This window comes from Dendrobates tinctorius, unplaced genomic scaffold, assembly GCF_039654945.1.
Source record: "Dendrobates tinctorius isolate UK_male_01 unplaced genomic scaffold, ASM3965494v1 ptg000151l, whole genome shotgun sequence".
Taxonomy (NCBI): Eukaryota; Metazoa; Chordata; class Amphibia; order Anura; family Dendrobatidae; genus Dendrobates; species Dendrobates tinctorius.
In genome coordinates this window covers 8,670,159-8,692,489 of record NW_027361818.1, presented here as the reverse complement: position 1 = coordinate 8,692,489, position 22,331 = coordinate 8,670,159, and the positions used below count along the sequence as shown (strand labels likewise).

The 22,331-nt window shown below is 44.4% G+C and overlaps 1 protein-coding gene across 1 annotated transcript in view; it reads left to right on the top strand.

Moving 5' to 3' along the window:
* LOC141050224 (very-long-chain 3-oxoacyl-CoA reductase-B-like) overlaps positions 1-22,331 on the top strand; it is a 73,599-nt gene that overhangs the window by 13,590 nt on the left and 37,678 nt on the right. The window contains exons 2-5 of the mRNA XM_073547078.1: positions 5,305-5,351; positions 5,420-5,495; positions 7,350-7,460; positions 7,929-7,996. Of these exons, the coding sequence (XP_073403179.1) occupies positions 5,305-5,351; positions 5,420-5,495; positions 7,350-7,460; positions 7,929-7,996 (302 nt within the window). The remainder of the gene's footprint in view (positions 1-5,304; positions 5,352-5,419; positions 5,496-7,349; positions 7,461-7,928; positions 7,997-22,331) is intronic.

Genomic DNA, 22,331 nt, shown 5'->3' with positions numbered 1-22,331 from the left:
GGATGATTTAGCGAATCCTGCTTTGAGCAGGGGGTTGGACCAGATGGCCCAGGAGGTCCCTTCCAACTCTACGATTCTATGATTCTATGATTCTATGATTCTATGACTTATCAAAATCAATTTCTACAAAGAAAACTCAAAATCACGGGATTTCACTGTAGGAGCAGATAACTGTATAATGAGATTAACTGAGTCTTGCCCTTTTTCTGGCCAAATGCATTCAGGAAACTTTGCAATGTAATGCCACATATAACACGAGCTATATCATTACTCAATTCATTCAGTCTCAGATGGAGATTTGAAATATCTATAACGCATCTGTCCGGGATTCCACCACAACTAGAAAAGTAACAAATCTCTTGACACAAAAATGATGTGTGATGATTCATTCATACGTGCTCATTCAGGGATTTTTTTATACTCAATTACTCATCTTATTCAGAGATTCTCATAGACATCCATACAAGGATTCACACAGCCTGACTATCTTGCACTTTGGATTTGATTGACACTACAGCAGTGTCCACTGACACTCCGAGAACACCAAAGCCCACTTCTTACACAAGAAACATTGAAAACCAGAGCAACCAAAAACCACAGCCTTATACAAATTTACTGGCAATCCAAAATAACCACTGCACAGAGTCTATCCCAGACTTTGTGCGACACAGTACACCAGTACACAACCAGTTATTATATTAGTATATTGCCAGAACAGTTTAACAGATAATACAGATGACAATTATTATCTTATTGCTCTATTATTCAACTCTCATACAGACATACTCACCACTCACTGGTGATGTGGGTTCTTTTGAACCGTGCTGTTACAGTCTTAGCCAGAGATATGTAGACATCCTTAGAAAGGTTGCAGATGCAGAATCAATGTAAGAATAAATGTTCTCACCTGCTGCAGCCTGGATTCTGCATTTTCAACCTCCCAGGAAGCTCTCACATATGGATTCTGAATAGACTGGTTTCCACGGTCCCCGTCGGGTGCCAAAACTGTCGTAGCTGCTTTTGTTCTGACCAAGCGTCAGATGTCCAGATCACCAGTGAGTCCGAATCGTGAGGTTTTTCGCCCTTTCTGTTCACAAGCGCTTGGAGACAAAGTGACACACACACTGGTCGAGGCTAAATCACTTTATCTGACGTAATGAAATATAAGACATGTTTTTATACCATTTACAACAATATGTGACTCTGGAGCTCATTTGGCCCCCACCATCACCTCAGGGTCGTACCTTGTTTACAATATACCCAGAACACGTTGTTGAGAACAAATATGATAACAAGTATAGTTTCCTTGAAGACAGAGACTACTAGTCTACATAAGAATAATTCTAGCAATAATAAGGCAAAAGGCAATTGAAGTCTTAAAGGCATTTAAAGGGATATAAAAGCAAACCATTAACTCTTCTATATCATGTACGAGGTGGACGGAGCGGAGCCCTGTGTGTATGAGGTGTGCAGAATGGAGCCCTGTGTATACGATGTGTACGGAGCGGAGCCGTGTGTTCGAGGTGTATGGAGCGGAGCCCTGTGTGTGTGAGGTGTATGGAGCAGAGCCCTGTGTGTTCGAGGTGTGCGGAACGGAGCCGTGTGTGTACGAGGTGTACGGAGCGGAGCCGTGTGTGTACGAGGTGTATGGAGCAGAGCCGTGTGTGTTTGAGGTGTATGGAGCGGAGCCCTGTGTGTACGATGTGTACGGAGCGGAGCTGTGTGTGTACGAGGTGTATGGAGCAGAGCCGTGTGTGTACGAGGTGTACGGAGCGGAGCTGTGTGTGTACGAGGTGTATGGAGCAGAGCCGTGTGTGTTTGAGGTGTACAGAGCGGAGCCCTGTGTTTACGAGGTGTACGGAGCAGAGCCCTGTGTGTACGAGGTGTACGGAGCAGAGCCCTGTGTGTACGAGGTGTACGGAGCAGAGCCCTGTGTGTACGAGGTGTACGGAGCAGAGCCCTGTGTGTACGAGGTGTACGGAGCAGAGCCCTGTGTGTACGAGGTGTATGGAGCAGAGCGTGTGTGTAGGTGTACGGAGCAGAGCCCTGTGTGTACGAGGTGTACGGAGCCCTGTGTGTTCAAGATGTACGGAGCCCTGTGTGTTCAAGGTGTGCGGAGCCCTGTGTGTACGAGGTGTATGGAGGGGAGCTGCGTGTGTACGAGGTGTACGAAGCGGAGCCACACATGTACGGGGTGTATTAAGTTTGAAAGGAATGCGGCCCCCAGCTCAAATTTTTTTTTTATGTGCGGCCCATTTACTCTGCCGAGTTTGAGACCCCTGTATTAGATAGTCATTACAAATAGAGTGATCTATTTCTGTTAGTGTTGATGATTATGGCTTACAGCCAATGAAAACCCAAAAGTCATTATCTCAGTAAATTAGAATACTTTATAACACCAGCTTGAAAAAATGATTTTAAAATTTGAAATGTTGGCCTCCTGAAATGTAGACCTCAAGCAGCTTGGATTGAGGTCTCTCCACTCTTCCTCCAGACTCTGGGACCTTTATTTCCAAGGCCTAGTATGAAGTATCCACAATCAGTGATGGTTTGGGGGCCATATCATCTGCTGGTGTAGATCCACTGTGTTTTATCAAGACCAAAGTCAGCGCAGCCGTCTACCAGGAAATTTTAGAGCACTTCATGCTTCCCTCTGCCCACAAGCTTTTTGGAGATGGAAATTTCAGTCTCCAGCAGGACTTGGCCCCTGTCCACACTGCCAAAAGTACCAATACCTTGTGTAAAAACAACAGTATCACTGTGCTTGATTGGCAGCAAACTCGCCTGACCTTAACCCCTTAGAGAATGTATGGAGTTTTGTCAAGAGAAAGATGAGAGACATCAGACCCAACAATGCAGACGAGCTGAAGGCTGCTATCAAAGTAACCTGGGCTTCCATAACCCCTCAGCAGTGCCACAGGCTGATCGCCTCCATGCCACGACGTATTGATGCAGTAATTGATGCAAAAGGAGCCCCGACCAAGTATTGAGTGCATTTACTGATCATACATTTCAGTAGGACAACATTTCAGATTTTATAATTATTTTTACAAGCTGGTGTTATAAAGTATTCTAATATACTGAGATAATGACTTTTGGGTTTTCATTGGCTGTAAGCCACAATCATCAACACTAACAGAAATAAACACATGAAATAGATCACTGTGTGTAATGACTCTATAGAATATAGGAGATTCACTTTCTGTACTGAAGAACTGAAATACATTATCATCAAAAAGTTATTCTAATTTTGTGAGATGCACTTGTATCTTGGTCTCATCTTTTCACAAGACGCTTTCCCCCAAAAAATTTTTGTTAAAGTACAGTCTAGCTTTTTTATGTCTCTGTGTCAAGAGTGGGATCCTCTTGGGTCTCCTGCCGCACCATTTCATTCAAATGTTGCACAGCCGCTGAAGCCCTCTGAGCCTGTTGGACAGCTTGAATTTCTTTGAAACTTGATTGGGGCTTCTTATCCACCATCCAGACTATCCTTTGTTGCAACCTTTCATCAATTTTTCTTTGCCGTCCATGTCCAGGGAGATTAGCTACAATGCCATGGGTTGTAAACGTCTTGATTATGTTGTGCCCGTGGACAGACATCTGCCTGAGATGTTTTCGTAAATCCTGCATTGAGCAGGGTGTTGGGCACAATGATCTTTGAGGTCCCTTCCAACTCTTAACTTTCTATAATTCTATGACAAAGCAACATCTCTGGAGATGGACTTGTAACCTTGAGATTGTTGATGTTAGTCTGTTTATATTGTTCAGCAAGGCTGGTTCTCACAGTCCTCTTCTCCTCTTTCTGTTCTCCATGCTTAGTGTGGCACACAGACCCACAATGCAAAGACTGAGTCAACTTCTCACCTTTTTATCTGGAGTCAGGTGTGATTTTCATACTGCCCACACCTGTTACTTGCCACAGGTGAGTGTGAACGAGCATCACATGCAGGCTTCAATGAACCTACAAACCCAAAGCATCACTTCTAGGGTGTGACATATCCAGCACATGCGTGGGCCCTTTGTTTCCATTTTGTCACAGGTTTTGGGTAGTCATGTGGGACGTGGCCCTTGTGGTGTGGAGGCTTCACTGCAGCAGAATGCATAGAAATCCTGAATGGAAACCTGCTACAGACTGCAAGAAAACCACAACCTCGAAGTTCTAGGGGTTGGAGGACAGACCTTAGAAAGTACAGAGTAGCTCTAGATACAAGTTGAGTAACGGCATGGGCCCTTCCCTTTTTCTGTGGGGATGCAGGACCCTTGGGGTCTGATTGCATAGAAATCCAAATCTCTTGCAGACAATATGAGAACTCCGACCGTAAATCAAACGTGTGAGAAATGGCCGCCACATTTCTGTAGTTTTAGATTTAATTTTTTTTAACTAAAATCCTAAGGGGTGTGAATAATTATTGCATTATGTAGATTAGAGAAGTAATATCTGTCGCCTATCTGTTGTGATGTTATGCCATAAAAATACATTACTTTTATGGGCTCTGTATAGACTTATGTGGAGTTTCATCATTGCTCTCTGGATCCGCCCGATTCTTCATGAATGTTTTCGGTTACCTCTTCCCTATAATTCTTGCACTGTTATCAGCTGCTCCGTCATCTCCGCACTGTACAGTCGAGATTGAGACCTTTTCTGGAGGGTAAAGTCCACAGTAAAGTAATAATTAGCCAACGTAGTAAAGTTTATTGCTACAGCCAAATCCAGAGAGGCAAGATCTGTGTCAGGCTCACGGTTTGACAGTCCTCAGAGGTCATTGTCACCAGGTTCAATATCACCTGGATGAGAGGATGACGGCTACCTGGGGGTGGCCTCCTGCTCTCTAGGCTCATGGCCATGATGGCCGATTTGTTGTGGAGGCTCCATATTGTGACACTGAAAACAGTTCACAAAGTTTTCACACGTTACAAAAGATAAAAATATACATACTGGGAGGGGAGCACAAACTTTTGCACATGGCACTATTTTAGCTCTGTTTTCTTAGCCATGGTTGCACATAAATAGTTTCTTCATCAAATTAAGATTTATCATGCTGAGCTCCCAAACTTCACAAGAGCTAGAAATATTCTTGTAGGGGTGCACAAACTTTTGCACAAACCACTTTGTGAGAAAGCTTGATATTCAGTTGACCATGGTCTATAGTCACAGGCATTATTGTGGGCCGTTCTTTGGGGTTTTCCATTTTGGAAAATTTGCTGCTAATGGTGGGGCAAATTAAGGGCCAATTTTTTAGAGCTGTGTAACCACTGACCCCCAACATCATATTTTTATACTGTATTATTTTCTGATTTTGTCAGTGGTAACGGGAGCAACAGATGGAATTGGGAAGTCCTACGCTGAGGAGGTGAGTGAACACCTGTCCATCTATATATCTGCCACTTCTATGTCCTCATTCCTCTGTCTTCTCCATAGTTGGCCAAAAGGGGTTTCGATGTGGTCCTTATCAGCAGGACTCTAGAGAAGCTGAAAAACGTTGCGAAAGGGATCGGTAAGAGATTATTCTGGACAGGAAACTGAAGGATAAGGTTAGATGAGGTGAATGAAATCCTGATATATGGGCAGTTTTAGTCTTGTTCATCCTACCAGTACCTTTTTTTTTTAACCCAGACAAGATCTAGAAATGTTGTCTTGTCTGTATTTAGACCAAGTCAAGGAGGGCTCCAGATGTAGATAGGGTGACCTCTCTTGATATTGAGAGATTTCAGGAGGGCTCATTCATGCTTCCAGAATCTATTTATCTTGTCTGTGTCTACGTCAAGTCAATTAGGTCTCAACTATAGAAGAGATGAGGGAGAACTCCTACCTTTCTGACAGTTTCAAGAGTCTTTCTTCAACATCTCAGTCTGAAGGTCTTGTGTATCACGTCCATATCTAGAAAAGGTTAAAGAGGTCACCAGACGTGGTCAGGTTGAATTTAGGGTCCTTATTTGTACAACCAATATCTTTTTTCACCCTGTCTTAATTTGGAGTGTATATAATCAGTATATAGACAGGATCAAGGAGGGTTCTGGAGATGATTACATAGGTTGAAAAACATCTAGGTCCATCAAGTTCAACCTTTCTCCACCAATTATACATATTTGTCACTAAATTATCAATAAACCACAATTAAAGATTACTGTATATATATGCAATATCCACAATTCTTAATCCTTTCTTTATTTCAAGACATTGTTGATAGGGTCAAAAAGATCTCCAAATAATAACGAGGGCTTGAAATAATAAGAGGGCTTGAAGCCGGACTCATTATGCTGGTATTTTACAGATTTCTTCTTCGTCCTATCTGTATCTGTATCTATTGTTTATCTCATAACTATTAAAACTGAGCTAAGGAGGAGGTTTCCTCATGCTAATAAAGTGTATGAGCTCTCCAGATAAAGATGGGTAAAAGTCTCCAGATAAAGAAGAAAAAAGTTAATTTATCCTTCCAGTTTCTAGATTTCTTATTCATCCTGTCTCTAGCTGTCTTGTCCGTATCTCCAAATACTAATCTTAGATACATAGTCTGTTTCTGGAGACATCTGGTATCCTTATAACATAAATAAGATTTCATGACACAGACCGGTAGAAGGACAATTCTGGACTCCGCATTCATTCTGTAGTCCATTTTCAGTCTCTTTGTACTTGGAAATCTCAATAAACCTGTCACTACCAAAACATTCATCTTGAATTTATCTGAAGACCTCATGCTTATCTAAGTCCCGAAAAGATAAATATAAGCCTTCGCAGACTGGTGGAAGAGGAACCCTAGATATTATCAGCATTAATTAGGACTTGTCTAGATACTGTAAACAAGATCTCTATAAATTAAGACATTGAGAAGGACGACATACCAATCAATCATATATGCTGTCAATATCTAGAGTTCTCCTCCTCTTCTTCATTAATATAGAGAGGAGATGAAGAAGGTCTCCAGATACAAATTAATTGAACAAGGTTTCCATGTAATAGACGCACAAACGAGGACTTTTAGGTATCTAGAGATTTCATTAGAGATTTCATTAATCCCATCATAAGATCAATTAGGTCTCCAGATAAAATATGATGTCTCCAGATGCCTGCAGAAGAAATAAAGGATCTAGTCAGGATAGGAATCATCTTTAAATGAAAGGTTTACAAAGACTCCAAATACAGAAACTCTAGATAATGTACTATATAGTGTGATACATGAAGTTTCTAGATTCAGAATGAATTTAGGTTGAGGTTGGCTGGGCAGGGGGTCAATAAAGTATCTTGATTCTGGAGGACTGCTGATTTTCTTGTAAGGTGGGAAGGCGGGAATATTTCTTCTTGAAATTAAAAAAAAACCTTGAAACGTGCAAAAGTTTTTAATCTTTTACAGAGGAAAAAACTAGAAGGAAAACCAAAGTAATCCAGCTGGACTTCACAGGTGGACCAGAAATTTATCCCAGGGTTGAGAAGGAGTTGAAGGATCTGGACATTGGCATCCTTGGTAATACCATTCTCCGATGTCATATCTAGACCTTGTCTGGCCAGGATCCATTTCAGTTTGTAGTCTGCGTTGTGGCCAAAAACTCCAATTGTGTGATGGAGTCAAAATTTGGACCACCTCATGAGTCTTCTCCAAAGGGAATTATTGGCCAATCAATGTTATTGGAAAACAATAAAATGTAACTGTACCCAATGTCATCATTGGATTTTTATAAAATTGTTGTGTGTAAAGTAAACCTAACCTAGAGATATATTAGAAAGGTGTGGTCTGTGCAGGGCTGGGGTCTTTTCTTGCTACAATCACCGTGTGGGACCAGTTTGGTTTTAGGGGCCCCCTTACTTCTAGATATTCCAGTACCCTCCTTTCGATTCTTCATCTGTGATGTCTCCATGTTTGGCTTCGTTCTTCTTCTGTTGAATTGCAGTTTGCTTCAAGACAAGGTGAGAATGTTTGGCTCTTCTGTTACAGTCAATAATGTGGGGATGACCATCGGTCCACAGGCCACCGTGTTTCTCGATGTTCCTGACCTCAGCCAGGTGAGTGTGATGTTGGATAGATCTCCTGCCTTCACACATAGTCAGTCTTAGAACACCCGTGTATCTATGGCAAAACAATGCACATTATTATTATTTATTTATATAGCGCCATTAATTCCATGGTGCTGTACATGAGAAGGGGGGTTACATACAAAGTTATAGATATCGTTAACAGTAAACACATTTACAATGATGGACTGGTATAGAGGGGAGAGGACCCTGTCCTTGCAGGCTTACATTCTATGGGATAGTGGGGAAGAGACAGAAGGTCGGGGGTGCAGCAGCTCGGGTGGTGGTGAGGCTGCAGAATGGTTATTGCAGGCTGTAAGCTTTCCTAACGAGATGGGTTTTCAGGTTCCATCTGAAGGATCTGTGGGTGGTGGATAATTGGACGTGTTGAGGCGTGGAATTCCAGATGATGGTGGATATTCGGAAGAAATCTTGGAGGCGGTTGTGTGAGGAACGAATAAGTGTGGAGGAGAGTAGGAGGTCTTGGAAGGATCGAAGATTAGGTGAGGGGAAGATTTTGGGAGATTAGTTCAGAGATATAGGGAGGGGACAGGTTGTGGATGGTTTTGTAGGTCAGTGTTAGTTTTAACTGGATTTGTCGGGGAATTGGGAGCAAGTGAAGGGATTTGCAGAGGGGAGAAACAGGGGATTAGCGAGGAGACAGGTGGATTAGTCGGGCAGCAGAGTTGAGGACAGACTGGAGTGGTGCAAGAGAATTGGCGGGGAGGCAACAGAGGAGGGTGTTGCAGTATTCAAGGCGGGAGATGATGAGGGCATGCACAAGAGTTTTAGTAGATTGAGGGCTGAGGAAGTGACAGGTTCTGGAAATATTTTGGAGTTGGAGGTGACAAGAGTTTGGACGCGTGGTTTGAAGGACAGGGCAGAGTCGAGAGTTACTCCAAGGCAGTGGATTTGAGGTGCAGGAGAGAGCGTGATGCCGTTTACCATAATAGATAGATTGGGTAGGGAAGATGCGTGAGATGGAGGAAAGATGAAGAGTTCGGTTTTGTCTACATTAGGTTTTAGGAAGCGAGAGGTGAAAGAGGCTATGGCTGATAGACACTCCGGGATTCTGGACAGCAGAGAGGTGACATCTGGGCCAGAGAGGAAGATCTGAGTGTCGTCCGCATACAGGTGGTACTGGAAGCCATGGGATTTTATGAGTTGTCCTAGGCCAAGGGTATAGATAGAAATAAGTAGGGGCAGAGCCTTGAGGGACTCCAACAGAGAGAGGGTGGGATGAGGAGGTAGTGTGGGAGTAGGAAACGCTAAATGAGCGGTTGGAATGGTAAGGGGCGTTCCAGGACAGGGCAAGGTCTTTGGTGCCAAGGGAAGAAGGAATCTGTAGCAGTAGGCAGTGGTCAACTGTGTCGAAGGCAGATGACAGGTCGAAAAGGAGGAGGATGGAGAACTGTCTGTTAGCTTTGGCTGTGAGTAAGTCATTAGTACTTTTGGTCAGGGCAGTTTCGGTGGAGTGGTGGGGGCGGAAGCCAGATTGGAGGTTGTCAAGGAGAGAGTTAGATGAGAGGTGGGAGAAAAGATGCACATGGACATGCTGCTCAAAGATTTTGGAAGCAAACAGGAGCAGTGATATGGGATGATAGCTGGGGATTGCAGTTGGGTCAAAGTTTGTTTTTTTGAGGATGGGTGTGATGGTGGCATGTTTGAAGGCAGAGGAGGAAGGTACCAGAAGATAACAATAGGTTGAAGAAATGGGTTAGGGATGGCATGAGCATGTTAGTGAGGTTGAGGAGCAGGTGGGAAGGGATGGGGTCAAGTGCACAGGTGGTGAGGTTTGATTTGGAAAGGAGATGAGTAAGCTCTCATTCAGTGATGTTGGAGAGGGAGGTTATTAGGGAAGGGCAGATGTCTGGTATATGGAGTGGTTGGGGTGGTGGAACAGTAAAGATTTGCCTTGTTTGGTCGATCTTGTTTTTGAAGTAGGTGGCAAAGTCCTCGGCAGAGATGAGGGGAGTTGGAGGTGGTAGTGGTGGGCGGAGGAGAGAGTTGAATGTGCTGAACAGTTGTTTTGGGTTGTAGGATAATGAAGATACAAGATTTGTGAAATAGGACTGTTTATCAGAGGTGAGGGCTAATTTGAAGGCAAGTGTAGCTTGTTTGAAAGCAGTGAAGTCGTTTGGTAGGCGTGTTTTCTTCCAACGCCGCTCCACGACCCTGGATGATTGTTGAAGTTTTTTGGTGACACTGTTGTGCCAGGGTTGCCTGTTGTGAGTTCATTTTCCCCTTCACCGTCGATGTCTGATGAACTCCCTCTTCTGGTGAAGGAAGGTAGTGAGGCTGATTACCAAACACCTGATCTGGTAGATGATGACTGGGTAACAGGAACTGCTGACTGGATATAAGGCAGCCGACGCCCTTCTGAGTCGCTGGTGATTTCTCTGCTGGATTCTTGGAGACCAGTCTGATTCCTGCTTCCCAAAGATAAGTTTTTGCTCTGCTATTGAACTTATTAGTTTTGTTTTGTTTACCTTGCTTTTTGGAGTTCAGCCATCCCCGGTCGGGGGTGTGCTGAGTTCCATTTTTGTCTCTGATCAGTTTGTCTCTTTGCTCTGTCTTCAGAATTTACCTGAGTGCTGATATAGTCATTTTGAAGTCCTAGTGACTTCAGGGCCTGTTTTTCCTATCAGACGGTTGGGTGTTGTGAGTTCATTTTCCCCTTCACCATTGAGGTCTGATGAACTCCCTCTTCTGGTGAAGGAAGGTAGTGAGGCTGATTACAAAGCACCTGAGCAGAATGATGATGACTGGGTGACTGGGATTGCTGACTGGATATAAGGCAGCCGACGCCCTTCTGTCTTGCGGGTGATTACTCTGAGGGATTCTTGGAGACCAGTCTGATTCCTGCTCCTCAAAAGCTAAGTTTTCTGCTCTACTTTATGCATTTGTGTTTTGGTTTTGTTTTGCCTTGTTTTTCTGGATTTCTGCCTTTCTCTTGTGGGTGAGCTGAATTCCTTTTTGCTCTGTCTTCAGATAATACCTGAGTACTGATATAGTATTTTTGAAGCCTAGCGTCTTCAGGGCTTTTTTCCCTATCAGTCTGTTGGCTCTTGTTTTTGAGAGGGTTTTGGCGGATTGCAGACAGCAGCTTTTCTATTCTGTCCTTTTTAGTTGGCTTGGGCCCCATCGTTTGCTCGGCCTGTCTTTCTCTCTGTGTTGGTGTTTTCATCTTGCTTCACCTTCATTATATGTTGGGGGCTGCCTATTGCTTTGGGGTCTGCTCTGGGGCAGTTTAGATTTCCCCTTTCTTTCTTTAGGCCTATTTAGTTCTCCGGCTGTGATCGAGGGGTCTGGGGCATCGTAGGAACCCCCCACGGCTGCTGTTAGTTGTTGTGGATGGGATCAGGGGTCTGCAATCCGATAGCTACCAACCTCTCCGGTTTTCTGGACTTAGCTTGTATTTTTGTTTTTTCCTCCTACGGTGACTCATTCATAACAGAATCACCAGCCATACCACAGATCCTAGGGTACTCAATAGCAGGAAAGAATTGTTAAAAAAAAAAAAAAAAAGGGTTTGTCAGAATATTTTTTTTTTGTGTATATTTTTTCCTCTATGTCTCTGAGGCCGCAGGGGGAATTTATTTTTCTTTCTCAATGGAGATGAAGCAATTGTCTGATCGTGTGGAGCAGCTCACTGCTGAAGTGCGGGGAATTTCCGCCTATCTTGCTCATTCACATGCTGCTGAACCAAAGATCCCTACTCCGGATGTGTTTTTTGGGGATCGGTCTAAATATTTGAATTTTAAGAATAATTGTAAATTATTTTTTGCCTTGAAGCCTAACTCGTCGGGGAGCTCCGCGCAGCAGGTTAAAATTGTCATCTCTTTGCTGCGCGGCGATCCCCAGGATTGGGCGTTTTCTTTGAAACCTGATGATCCTATTCTTACTAATGTGAACGCATTTTTTCAAGCCTTGGGGTTGTTGTATGATGAACCTAATGCTAATGATCAGGCTGAAAAGGCCCTGTTGGCATTGAGCCAGGGTCAGGATTCTGCAGAGTTGTACTGTCAAAAATTCCGAAAGTGTTTGTCAGAAACCGTAAAAGATACTATGGTGGGATTTCCTGTCCCCTCTGGTCTTGACGATTCTATGTCATTAGCCATTCAGGTTGATCGGCGTTTGCGTGAACGCAAAACCGCACGAGAGGTGTTGCCACCTGTTGAACAAATGTCTGAACCTATGCAATGTGATAGAGTTTTGTCTGGGGCGCAGCGTCAGGAGTTCAGAAGGTGTAATAAGCTGTGTTTCTTCTGTAGAGATGCCTCGCATATCATTTCTGTCTGCCCTAAACGAGAGAAACGTTTTGCACACACATTTGCTGTGGGTGGTGTTCAACCTAAGTTTCTTCTGGAAATTACTCTGATCTGCTCCCTGTCCACATTTTCCGCTAAGGCTTTTGTGGATTCGGGAGCAGCTCTGAACCTGATGGACTTGGATTTTGCTAAACGTTGTGGATTTCCTATGACACCTCTGCGGACGCCTATCCCTTTGAGGGGTATTGATGCTACTCCTTTGGCGAAGAATAAACCTCAGTTTTGGACCCAGGTGGTAATGCGGGTCGCCCCAGACCTTCAATAGAATTACATATTTTTGGTGTTGCATAATTTGCATGATACTATTGTTCTGGGGTTTCCCTGGTTGCAAATCCATAATCCAGTTTTGGATTGGAAATCTGTGTCTGTGGTGAGTTGGGGTTGTCGGAGTGCGCTTAGTGATGCTCCTGTTTTCTCCACCTCTCCCCAGTCGCATGATGTTCCTGACTATTTGGCTGATTTTTATGATGTATTTAGTGAGAATGAGTCTGCGTCTTTGCCTCCTCATAGGAGTTATGACTGTGCAATTGAGCTGAGCCCTGGGTGTAAATTTCCCATGGGTCGACTTTTCAATTTATCTGTACCCAAGCACGAGGCTATGCGATCCTATATTAAGGAGTCGTTGGAGAAGGGTCATATTAGACCATCCTCTTCACCCTTAGGTGCTGGGGGTTTTTTCGTGGCTAAGAAAGATGGGTCATTAAGGCCTTGTATTGACTATCGTTCCCTCAACAAAATTACTGTTAAATATCAGTATCCGTTACCCCTGATTTCTGATCTATTCTCCAGAGTTAAAGGTGCTTGCTGGTTTACAAAGCTTGACCTCAGGGGGGCGTATAATCTTATTCGCATTAAGCATGGGGATGAATGGAAGACGGCGTTTAATACTCCGGAGGGACATTTTGAGTACCTGGTGATGCCTTTTGGGCTCACTAATGCCCCTTCTGTCTTCCAGTGCTTCATGAATGATATTTTCCGAGACTTGGTGGATAAATTTTTGATCATCTATCTGGATGATATTTTGATCTTTTCCAAGGATTGGGACTCTCATGTGGAACATGTTCGGACTGTGTTCCGGATTTTGAGGGAGAATTCCCTGTATGTCAAGGGATCGAAATGCCTTTTTGGTGTACAGAGGATTTCATTTTTGGGATTTTTTTTGTCTCCGTCAACTATTGAAATGGACCCGGTCAAGGTACAGGCCATTTATGATTGGGTTCAGTCCACTTCTTTGAAGGCCCTCCAGAAGTTTTTGGGTTTTGCTAATTTTTATCGTAAATTTATAGCTAATTTTTCTGGTATTGCCAAACCATTGACTGATTTGACTATGAAGGTGGCTTCTCCAAAGTTTAAACCTAGATTTATTGGACCTTACAAGATTTTGGAGATTCTTAATCCAGTCTCTTTTCGATTGGCTCTTCCTGTTACATTTAAGATCCATAACGTGTTTCATAAGTCTCTGTTAAAGAGGTTTGTTGAGCCAGTAGTTCCTGTGTTGGCACCTCCTGACCCGGTATTGGTTGAAGGTAATGTGGAATATGAGGTTGAGAAGATACTGGATTCTCGCCTGGCTAGACGGAGACTCCAGTATTTGGTTAAATGGAAGGGTTATGGCCAGGAGGATAATTCTTGGGTCCCTGCATCCGATATTCATGCCGAAAGAATGGTTCGTGCCTTTCATCGGGCCCATCCTGATCGCCCTGGTGGCGTGGATGAGGGTTCGGTGACCCCTCCTCAAGGGAGAGTGAAGAGTCTGTGATTTGATCTTTATCTCTCAATGGGAGATCGATATGCTGGAGGGTTGCCAGATTTTGGTTTGAGGCCTACTCGAGTAGCGGTGAACAAACACACACAGAGACAGGGTATGTATCTGCAGGATGTCACAATTTCCTAATTTAATTAGGTAGCTTATATGCTCATTTGAGTAGGCGGTTACATTACATCATCGTATTTCATTGGACAATTGATTATTCAACAGTAAGCATAAATGGTTTCAACCAATCATATTCATATTCTCTAACCAATCAGATTGTACTCGGCTGTTAATTATTTTAGTATTTGTGCGGACGTGATGGAAACTTTAGTAGGTCTTGTGTAAGTTACACAAGACCCCAATATCAATCTCATTAATCTATCCTCGTGACGGTTATAGCTCCGTTATCTGTATTATTAAGGGTTACTAAGTGCTACATCCCTAGCATGTGGACGTGTAGTTTCAATGTCCAACTGGCTGCAGTAAGCTGTTTATCCATCATGTACAATTTCTTATGAAGAATAAGGTTATAGGTGATTATCATCGTGAGACAGCATTTTCATATACAGAGTATGCATGTGAGACCCCAGAAATACATTAATACTAGAAGGACATATAGAATTCCCTATCAGTCCCCCCTTTTGAGAACAGATATGACTCTACCATTCACATATAGGTACATTCAAAGGCCTAAAGGCCCCGTCACACTAAGCGACATACCAGCGATCCCGACACCGATATCAAGGTGTCAGGATCGCTAGTAAGTCGCTATGTGATCGCTGGTGAGCTGTCACACAGACAGCTTCACCAGCGATCAGCACAGCGATGCCGAGCTCCCGGCATCGCTGGCTATCGCTGTAAAAAATAGAATCAAAATAAAAAATATAGTTATTCTCACCTTCTGACGTCGCGTTCAGCCATCCTGCCTCTCTCCACGCTCCGGTCCCAGTGATCCTTTGCACGAATGACCGCGAGATGTCACGGTCTCGAGGGATAACAAAGTCTCGCGGTCATTCGTGCAATGGATCACTGGGACCGGAGCGTGGAGAGAGGCCGGATGGCTGAACGGGACGTCGGAAGGTGAGAATAACTAGATTTTTTATTTTTTTTATTATTTTTTACACCTGATCGCTGGTCTCCCGCCTGTCACACACAGCGATGCGTGCTGGTCAGCGGGAGACCAGCGACCAAAGAAATGTCCAGAGATTTCTTGCAGCGATCAGCGATACCGGCAGGGGGGCCGCTCGCTGATCGCTGTCACACATAGCGATCTCGCTGGTGAGATCGCTGTTACGTCACAAAAGTTGTGACTCAGCAGCGATCTCGCTACCGAGATTGCTTAGTGTGACGGGGCCTTAATGCCAGTGTCGGACTTCCTAACACTTCTTCTGCCGAATTCCCCATATGGAACGGGAGATCATATCTAATTCTCAACCTCATACCATTTGCTCATATTCACTGACTGGGTAACAAGAACTGCTGACTGGATATAAGGCAGCCGACGCCCTTCTGAGTCGCTGGTGATTTCTCTGCTGGATTCTTGGAGACCAGTCTGATTCCTGCTTCCCAAAGATAAGTTTTTGCTCTGCTATTGAACTTATTAGTTTTGTTTTGTTTACCTGGTTTTTTGGAGTTCAGCCATCCCCGGTCGGGGGTGTGCTGAGTTCCATTTTTGTCTCTGATCAGTTTGTCTCTTTGCTCTGTCTTCAGAATTTACCTGAGTGCTGATATAGTCATTTTGAAGTCCTAGCGACTTCAGAGCCTGTTTTTCCTATCAGACGGTTGGGTGTTGTGAGTTCATTTTCCCCTTCACCATTGAGGTCTGATGAACTCCCTCTTCTGGTGAAGGAAGGTAGTGAGGCTGATTACAAAGCACCTGAGCAGAATGATGATGACTGGGTGACTGGGATTGCTGACTGGATATAAGGCAGCCGACGCCCTTCTGTCTTGCGGGTGATTACTCTGAGGGATTCTTGGAGACCAGTCTGATTCCTGTTCCTCAAAAGCTAAGTTTTCTGCTCTACTTTTTGCATTTGTGTTTTGGTTTTGTTTTGCCTTGTTTTTCTGGATTTCTGCCTTTCTCTGCTGGGTGTGCTGAATTTCTTTTTGCTCTGTCTTCAGATAATACCTGAGTACTGATATAGTATTTTTGAAGCCTAACGTCTTCAGGGCTTTTTTCCCTATCAGTCTGTTGGCTCTTGTTTTTGAGAGGGTTTTGGCGGATTGCAGACAGCAGCTTTTCTATTCTGTCCTATTTAGTTAGCTTGGGCCCCATCATTTGCTCAGCCTATCTTTCTATCTGTGTGAGTGTTTTTTCATCTTGCTTCATGGTCATTATATGTTGGGGGCTGCCTATTGCTTTGGGGTCTGCTCTGGGGCAGTTTAGATTTCCCTTTCTGTCTTTAGGCTATGTAGTTCTCCGGCTGTGATCGAGGGGTCTAGGGCACCGTAGGAACCCCCCACGGCTACTGCTAGTTGTTGTTGTTAGGTTCAGGGGTCTGCAATCCGATAGCTGCCAACTTCTCTGGCTTTCTGGACTTAGCTAGTATTTCTGTTTTTTGCCTCCTACGGTGACTCATTCATAACAGAATCACCTGCCATACCGCAGATCCTAGGGTACTCAATAGCAGAAAAGAATTGTAAAAAAAAAAAAAAAAAAGTGTGTATATTTTTTCCTCTATATCTCTGAGGCCGTAGGGGGAATTTTTTTTTCTCTCAATGGAGATAAAGCAATTGTCTGATCGTGTGGAGCAGCTCGCTGCGGAAGTGCGGGGAATTTCCGCCTACCTTGCTCATTCACATGCTGCTGAACCAAAGATCCCTACTCCTGATGTGTTTTTTGGGGATCGGTCTAAATTTTTGAATTTCAAAAATAATTGTAAATTATTTTTTGCCTTGAAGCCTAACTCGTCAGGGAGCTCCGCGCAGCAGGTTAAAATTGTCATCTCTTTGCTGTGTGGCGATCCCCAGGATTGGGCGTTTAATTTGAAACCAGATGATCCTATTCTGACTAATGTGAACGCATTTTTTCAAGCCTTGGGGTTATTGTATGACGAACCTAATGCTATTGATCAGGGTGAAAAGACCCTGTTGGCATTGAGCCAGGGTCGAGATTCTGCAGAATTGTACTGTCAAAAATTCCGAAAGTGGGCGGTCCTTAATACCTGGAATGATAATGCCTTGGCAGCTCTCTTTCGGAAGGGTTTGTCAGAAGCCATAAAAGATATTTCCTGTTCCCTCTGGTCTTGACGATTCTATGTCATTAGCCATTCAGGTTGATCGGCGTTAACGTGAACGCAGGACTGCACGAGAGGTGTTGCCACCTGTTGAACAAGTGTCTGAACCTATGCAATGTGATAGAGTTTTGTCCAGGGAGCAACGTCAGGAGTTCAGAAGGCGTAATAAGCTGTGTTTTTTTGTGGAGATGCCTCGCATATTATTTCTGTCTGTCCTAAACGAGAGAAACGTTTTGCACACTCGTTTTCTGTGGGTGGTGTTCAACCTAAGTTTCTTCTGGCAATTACTCTGATCTGCTCCCTGTCCACTTTTTCCGCCAAGGCTTTTGTGGATTCGGGAGCAGCCCTGAACCTGATGGACTTGGATTTTGCTAAACGTTGTGGATTTCCGATGACACCTCTGCGGACGCCTATCCCTTTGAGGGGGATTGATGCTACTCCTTTGGCGAAAAATAAACCTCAGTTTTGGACCCAGGTGGTAATGCGGGTCGCCCCAGACCATCAAGAAAATTGCAGATTTTTGGTGTTGCATAATTTGCATGATACCATTGTTCTGGAGTTTCCCTGGTTGCAAATTCATAATCCAGTTTTGGATTGGAAATCTGTGTCTGTGGTGAGTTGGGGTTGTCGGTGTGCCCTTAGTGAGGCTCCGGTTTTTTCCACCTCTCCTCAGTCGCATGATGTTCCTGACTATTTGGCGGACTTTTATGATGTATTTAGTGAGAATGAGTCTGCGTCTTTGCCTCCTCATAGGAGTTATGACTGTGCAATTGAACTGAGCCCGGGGTGTAAATTTCCTAAGGGTCGGCTCTTCAATTTATCTGTACCCGAGCACGAGGCTATGCGATCCTATATTAAGGAGGCGTTGGAGAAGGGTCATATTAGACCATCCTCTTCACCCTTAGGTGCCGGGTTTTTTTCGTGGCCAAAAAGGATGGTTCATTAAGGCCTTGTATTGATTATCGTGCCCTCAACAAAATTACTATTAAATATCAGTATCCGTTACCCCTGATTTCGGATCTATTCTCCAGAGTTAAAGGTGCTTGCTGGTTTACCAAGCTTGACCTCAGGGGGGCATATAATCTTATCCGCATTAAGCATGGGGATGAATGGAAGATGGCGTTTAATACTCCGGAGGGACATTTTGAGTACCTGGTGATGCCTTTTGGGCTCACTAATTCCCCTTCTGTCTTCCAGTGCTTCATGAACGACATTTTCCGAGACTTTGTGGATAAATTTTTGATTATCTATCTGGATAATATTTTGATCTTCTCCAAGGATTGGGATTCTCATATGGAACATGTTCGGACTGTGTTCCGGATCTTGAGGGAGAATTCCCTGTATGTCAAAGGATCAAAATGCCTTTTTGGGGTACAGAGGATTTCATTTTTGGGATTTATTTTGTCTCCGTCAACTATTGAAATGGACCCGGCCAAGGCACAGGCCATTTATGATTGGGTTCAGCCCACTTCTTTGAAGGCCTTCCAGAAGTTTTTGGGTTTTGCTATTTTTTATCGGAAATTTATAGCAAAATTTTCTAGTATTGCCAAGCCATTGACTGATCTGACTAAAAAGGGTGCTGATGTGTTGAATTGGTCTCCGGAGGCTGTTTCTTCCTTTCAGGAGCTGAAGCGAAGATTCACTTCTGCCCTGGTTTTGCGGCAACCTGATGTCTCACTCCCGTTCCAGGTAGAGGTGGACGCTTCTGAGATTGGTGTAGGAGCTGTTTTGTCCCAAAAGGATCCTGTAACATCTAAAATGAATCCCTGTGCTTTCTTTTCCCGAAAGTTCTCTCCATCTGAACGTAACTATGATGTGGGGAATCGGGAACTGTTAGCCATGAAATGTGCATTTGAGGAGTGGAGACATTGGTTGGAGGGAGCTAAACACCAAGTCGTGGTCCTCACTGACCACAAGAGTTTGATTTACCTGGAGTCGGCCAAACGCTTGAACCCTAGACAGGCTAGGTGGGCCTTGTTTTTTACACGTTTTGATTTTGTGGTCTCTTTTCTTCCTGGCACTAAGAATGTCAAGGCAGACGCCCTCTCTAGGAGCTTCTTTGCTGATTCTCCTGTGGTGACCAAGCCTGCTACCATCTTAGGAGAAGGGGTAGTTCTTTCTGCCATCTCGCCCGATTTGAGACGTGCTCTGGAAGAGTTCCAGGAGGACAGACCTGAGCGTTGTTCCAGTGGAAAGTTGTATGTTCCTGACCAGTGGAAGAAGAGAGTGATGTCTGAAGTTCATTGCTCTGCATTAGCTGGTCATCCAGGTATTTTTGGTACTAGAGATCTGGTGAGTCGGTCTTTTTGGTGGCCCGTCTTGTCTCGTGATGTCAGGAATTTTGTGCAGTCCTGTGGGACTTGCTCCCGGTCTAAACCTTGTTCTCGCTCTAGTGGGTTGTTGATGCCTTTGCCGGTCCCCAGGAGGCCATGGACCCATATTTCAATGGATTTCATCTCTGATATGCCTGTCTCTCAGAGAATGACTGTTATTTGGGTGATTTGTGATAGGATCTCTAAGATGGTTCATCTTGTACCACTCCCTAAGTTGCCATCTTCCTCTGAGTTGGTGCCCCTGTTTTTGCAACAGGTGGTTCGCTTGCACGGGATTCCTGAGAACATTGTATCTGACAGAGGAGTTCAATTTGTGTCTAGATTTTGGAGTACTTTCTGTTCCAAGCTGGGAATTCAGTTGTCCTTCTCCTCTGCTTTTCACCCTCAGACCAATGGGCAGACGGAGAGAACAAACCAGACCTTGGAGTCGTATTTGAGATGTTTTATTTCCGCCGATCAGGATGATTGGGTTTCATTTTTGCCCTTGGCCGAATTTGCTTTAAATAATAGAGCTAGTTCTGCCACTTTGATGTCACCTTTTTTTTGTAACTTTGGGTTTCATCCTCGATTTTCTTCAGGGCAGGTGGAGCCTTCTGCCTGCCCAGGTGTTGACACTGTGGTGGAGAGAATGCACCAGATCTGGGACCAAGTGGTGGATAAGTTATCTCTCTCCCAGGAAAAGGCCCAGCGGTTTTCCAACCAACATAGGACCATTGGTCCCCAGTTTAAGGTTGGTGATATGGTTTGGTTATCATCAAAAAATATTGCTATGAAGGTGGCTTCTCCTAAGTTTAAGCCTAGATTTATTGGACCTTACAAGATTTTGGAGATTATTAATCCGGTCTCTTTTCGTTTGGCTCTTCCTGTCACATTTAAAATTCATAATGTGTTTCATAAGTCCTTGTTGAAGAGGTTTGTTGAACCAGTTGTTCCTGGGGTGGCACCTCCGGACCCTGTATTAGTTGAAGGTAACATGGAATATGAGGTAGAGAAGATACTGGATTCCCGTCTGGCTAGACGAAGACTCCAGTATTTGGTTAAGTGGAAGGGTTATGGTCAGGAGGATAATTCCTGGGTCTCTGCCTCTGATATGCATGCCAAAAGATTGGTGCGTGCCTTTCATCGGGCTCACCCTAATCGCCCTGGTGGTGTGGATGAGGGTTCGGTGACCCCTCCTCAAGGGGGAGGTACTGTTGTGAGTTCATTTTCCCCTTCACCATTGAGGTCTGATGAACTCCCTCTTCTGGTGAAGGAAGGTAGTGAGGCTGATTACAAAGCACCTGAGCAGAATGATGATGACTGGGTGACTGGGATTGCTGACTGGATATAAGGCAGCCGACGCCCTTCTGCCTTGCGGGTGATTACTCTGAGGGATTCTTGGAGACCAGTCTGATTCCTGCTCCTCAAAAGCTAAGTTTTCTGCTCTACTTTTTGCATTTGTGTTTTGGTTTTGTTAGTCTTTTTGAAGCCTAGCGTCTTCAGGGCTTTTTTCACTATCAGTCTGTTGGCTCTTGTTTTTGAGAGAGTTTTGGCGGATTGCAGACAGCAGCTTTTCTATTCTGTCCTATTTAGTTAGCTTGGGCCCCATCATTTGCTCAGCCTATCTTTCTATCTGTGTGTGTGTTTTTTCATCTTGCTTCACCGTCATTATATGTTGGGGGCTGCCTATTGCTTTGGGGTCTGCTCTGGGGCAGTTTAGATTTCCCTTTCTGTCTTTAGGCTATGTAGTTCTCCGGCTGTGATCGAGGGGTCTAGGGCACCGTTGGAACCCCCCACGGCTACTGCTAGTTGTTGTTGTTAGGTTCAGGGGTCTGCAATCCGATAGCTGCCAACTTCTCTGGTTTTCTGGACTTAGCTAGTATTTCTGTTTTTTGCCTCCTACGGTGACTCATTCATAACAGTTGGGACATTTTTTGGTAGGGTTTTTTACGGATTGCAGACAGCAGCTTTTCTATCCTGTCCTTTTTAGTTGGCTTGGGCCCCATCGTTTGCTCGGCCTGTCTTTCTATCTGTGTTGGTGTTTTCATCTTGCTTCACCTTCATTATATGTTGGGGGCTGCCTATTGCTTTGGGGTCTGCTCTGGGGCAGTTTAGATTTCCCCTTTCTTTCTTTAGGCCTATTTAGTTCTCCGGCTGTGATCGAGGGGTCTGGGGCATCGTAGGAACCCCCCACGGCTACTTTTAGTTGTTGTGGATGGGATCAGGGGTCTGCAATCCGATAGCTACCAACCTCTCCGGTTTTCTGGACTTAGCTTGTATTTTGTTTTTCCTCCTTCGGTGACTCATTCATAACAGTTGCTTATTGATTTGTCGCACTTTGCCATGCGTGAGAGGGGCAACTGAGTCTATCGCTGATGTGAGGGTGGTGTTATAGAAAGAGGTGGCACTGCCCATGTCATGGAGTGAAGATATGGAGGACTGAGGTAGAAGAGAGTCTGAGAGTCTGTTAAAGTCTAAGTGTATGAGGTTTCTGTGAGGATGTGCTAGTGGCTGGACATGGGGGGCAGGTGAGTAAGACAGGGATGAGAAGGTGAGTAGGTGGTGATCAGATAAGGGGAGGTGAGAGGTTGTGAGATTAGATAGGGAACAGAGGCGGGTGAAGATGAGGTCTAATGTATGTCCATCTGTGTGGGTGGCTGTGGAGGACCACTGAGTAAATCCAAAGGATGAAGT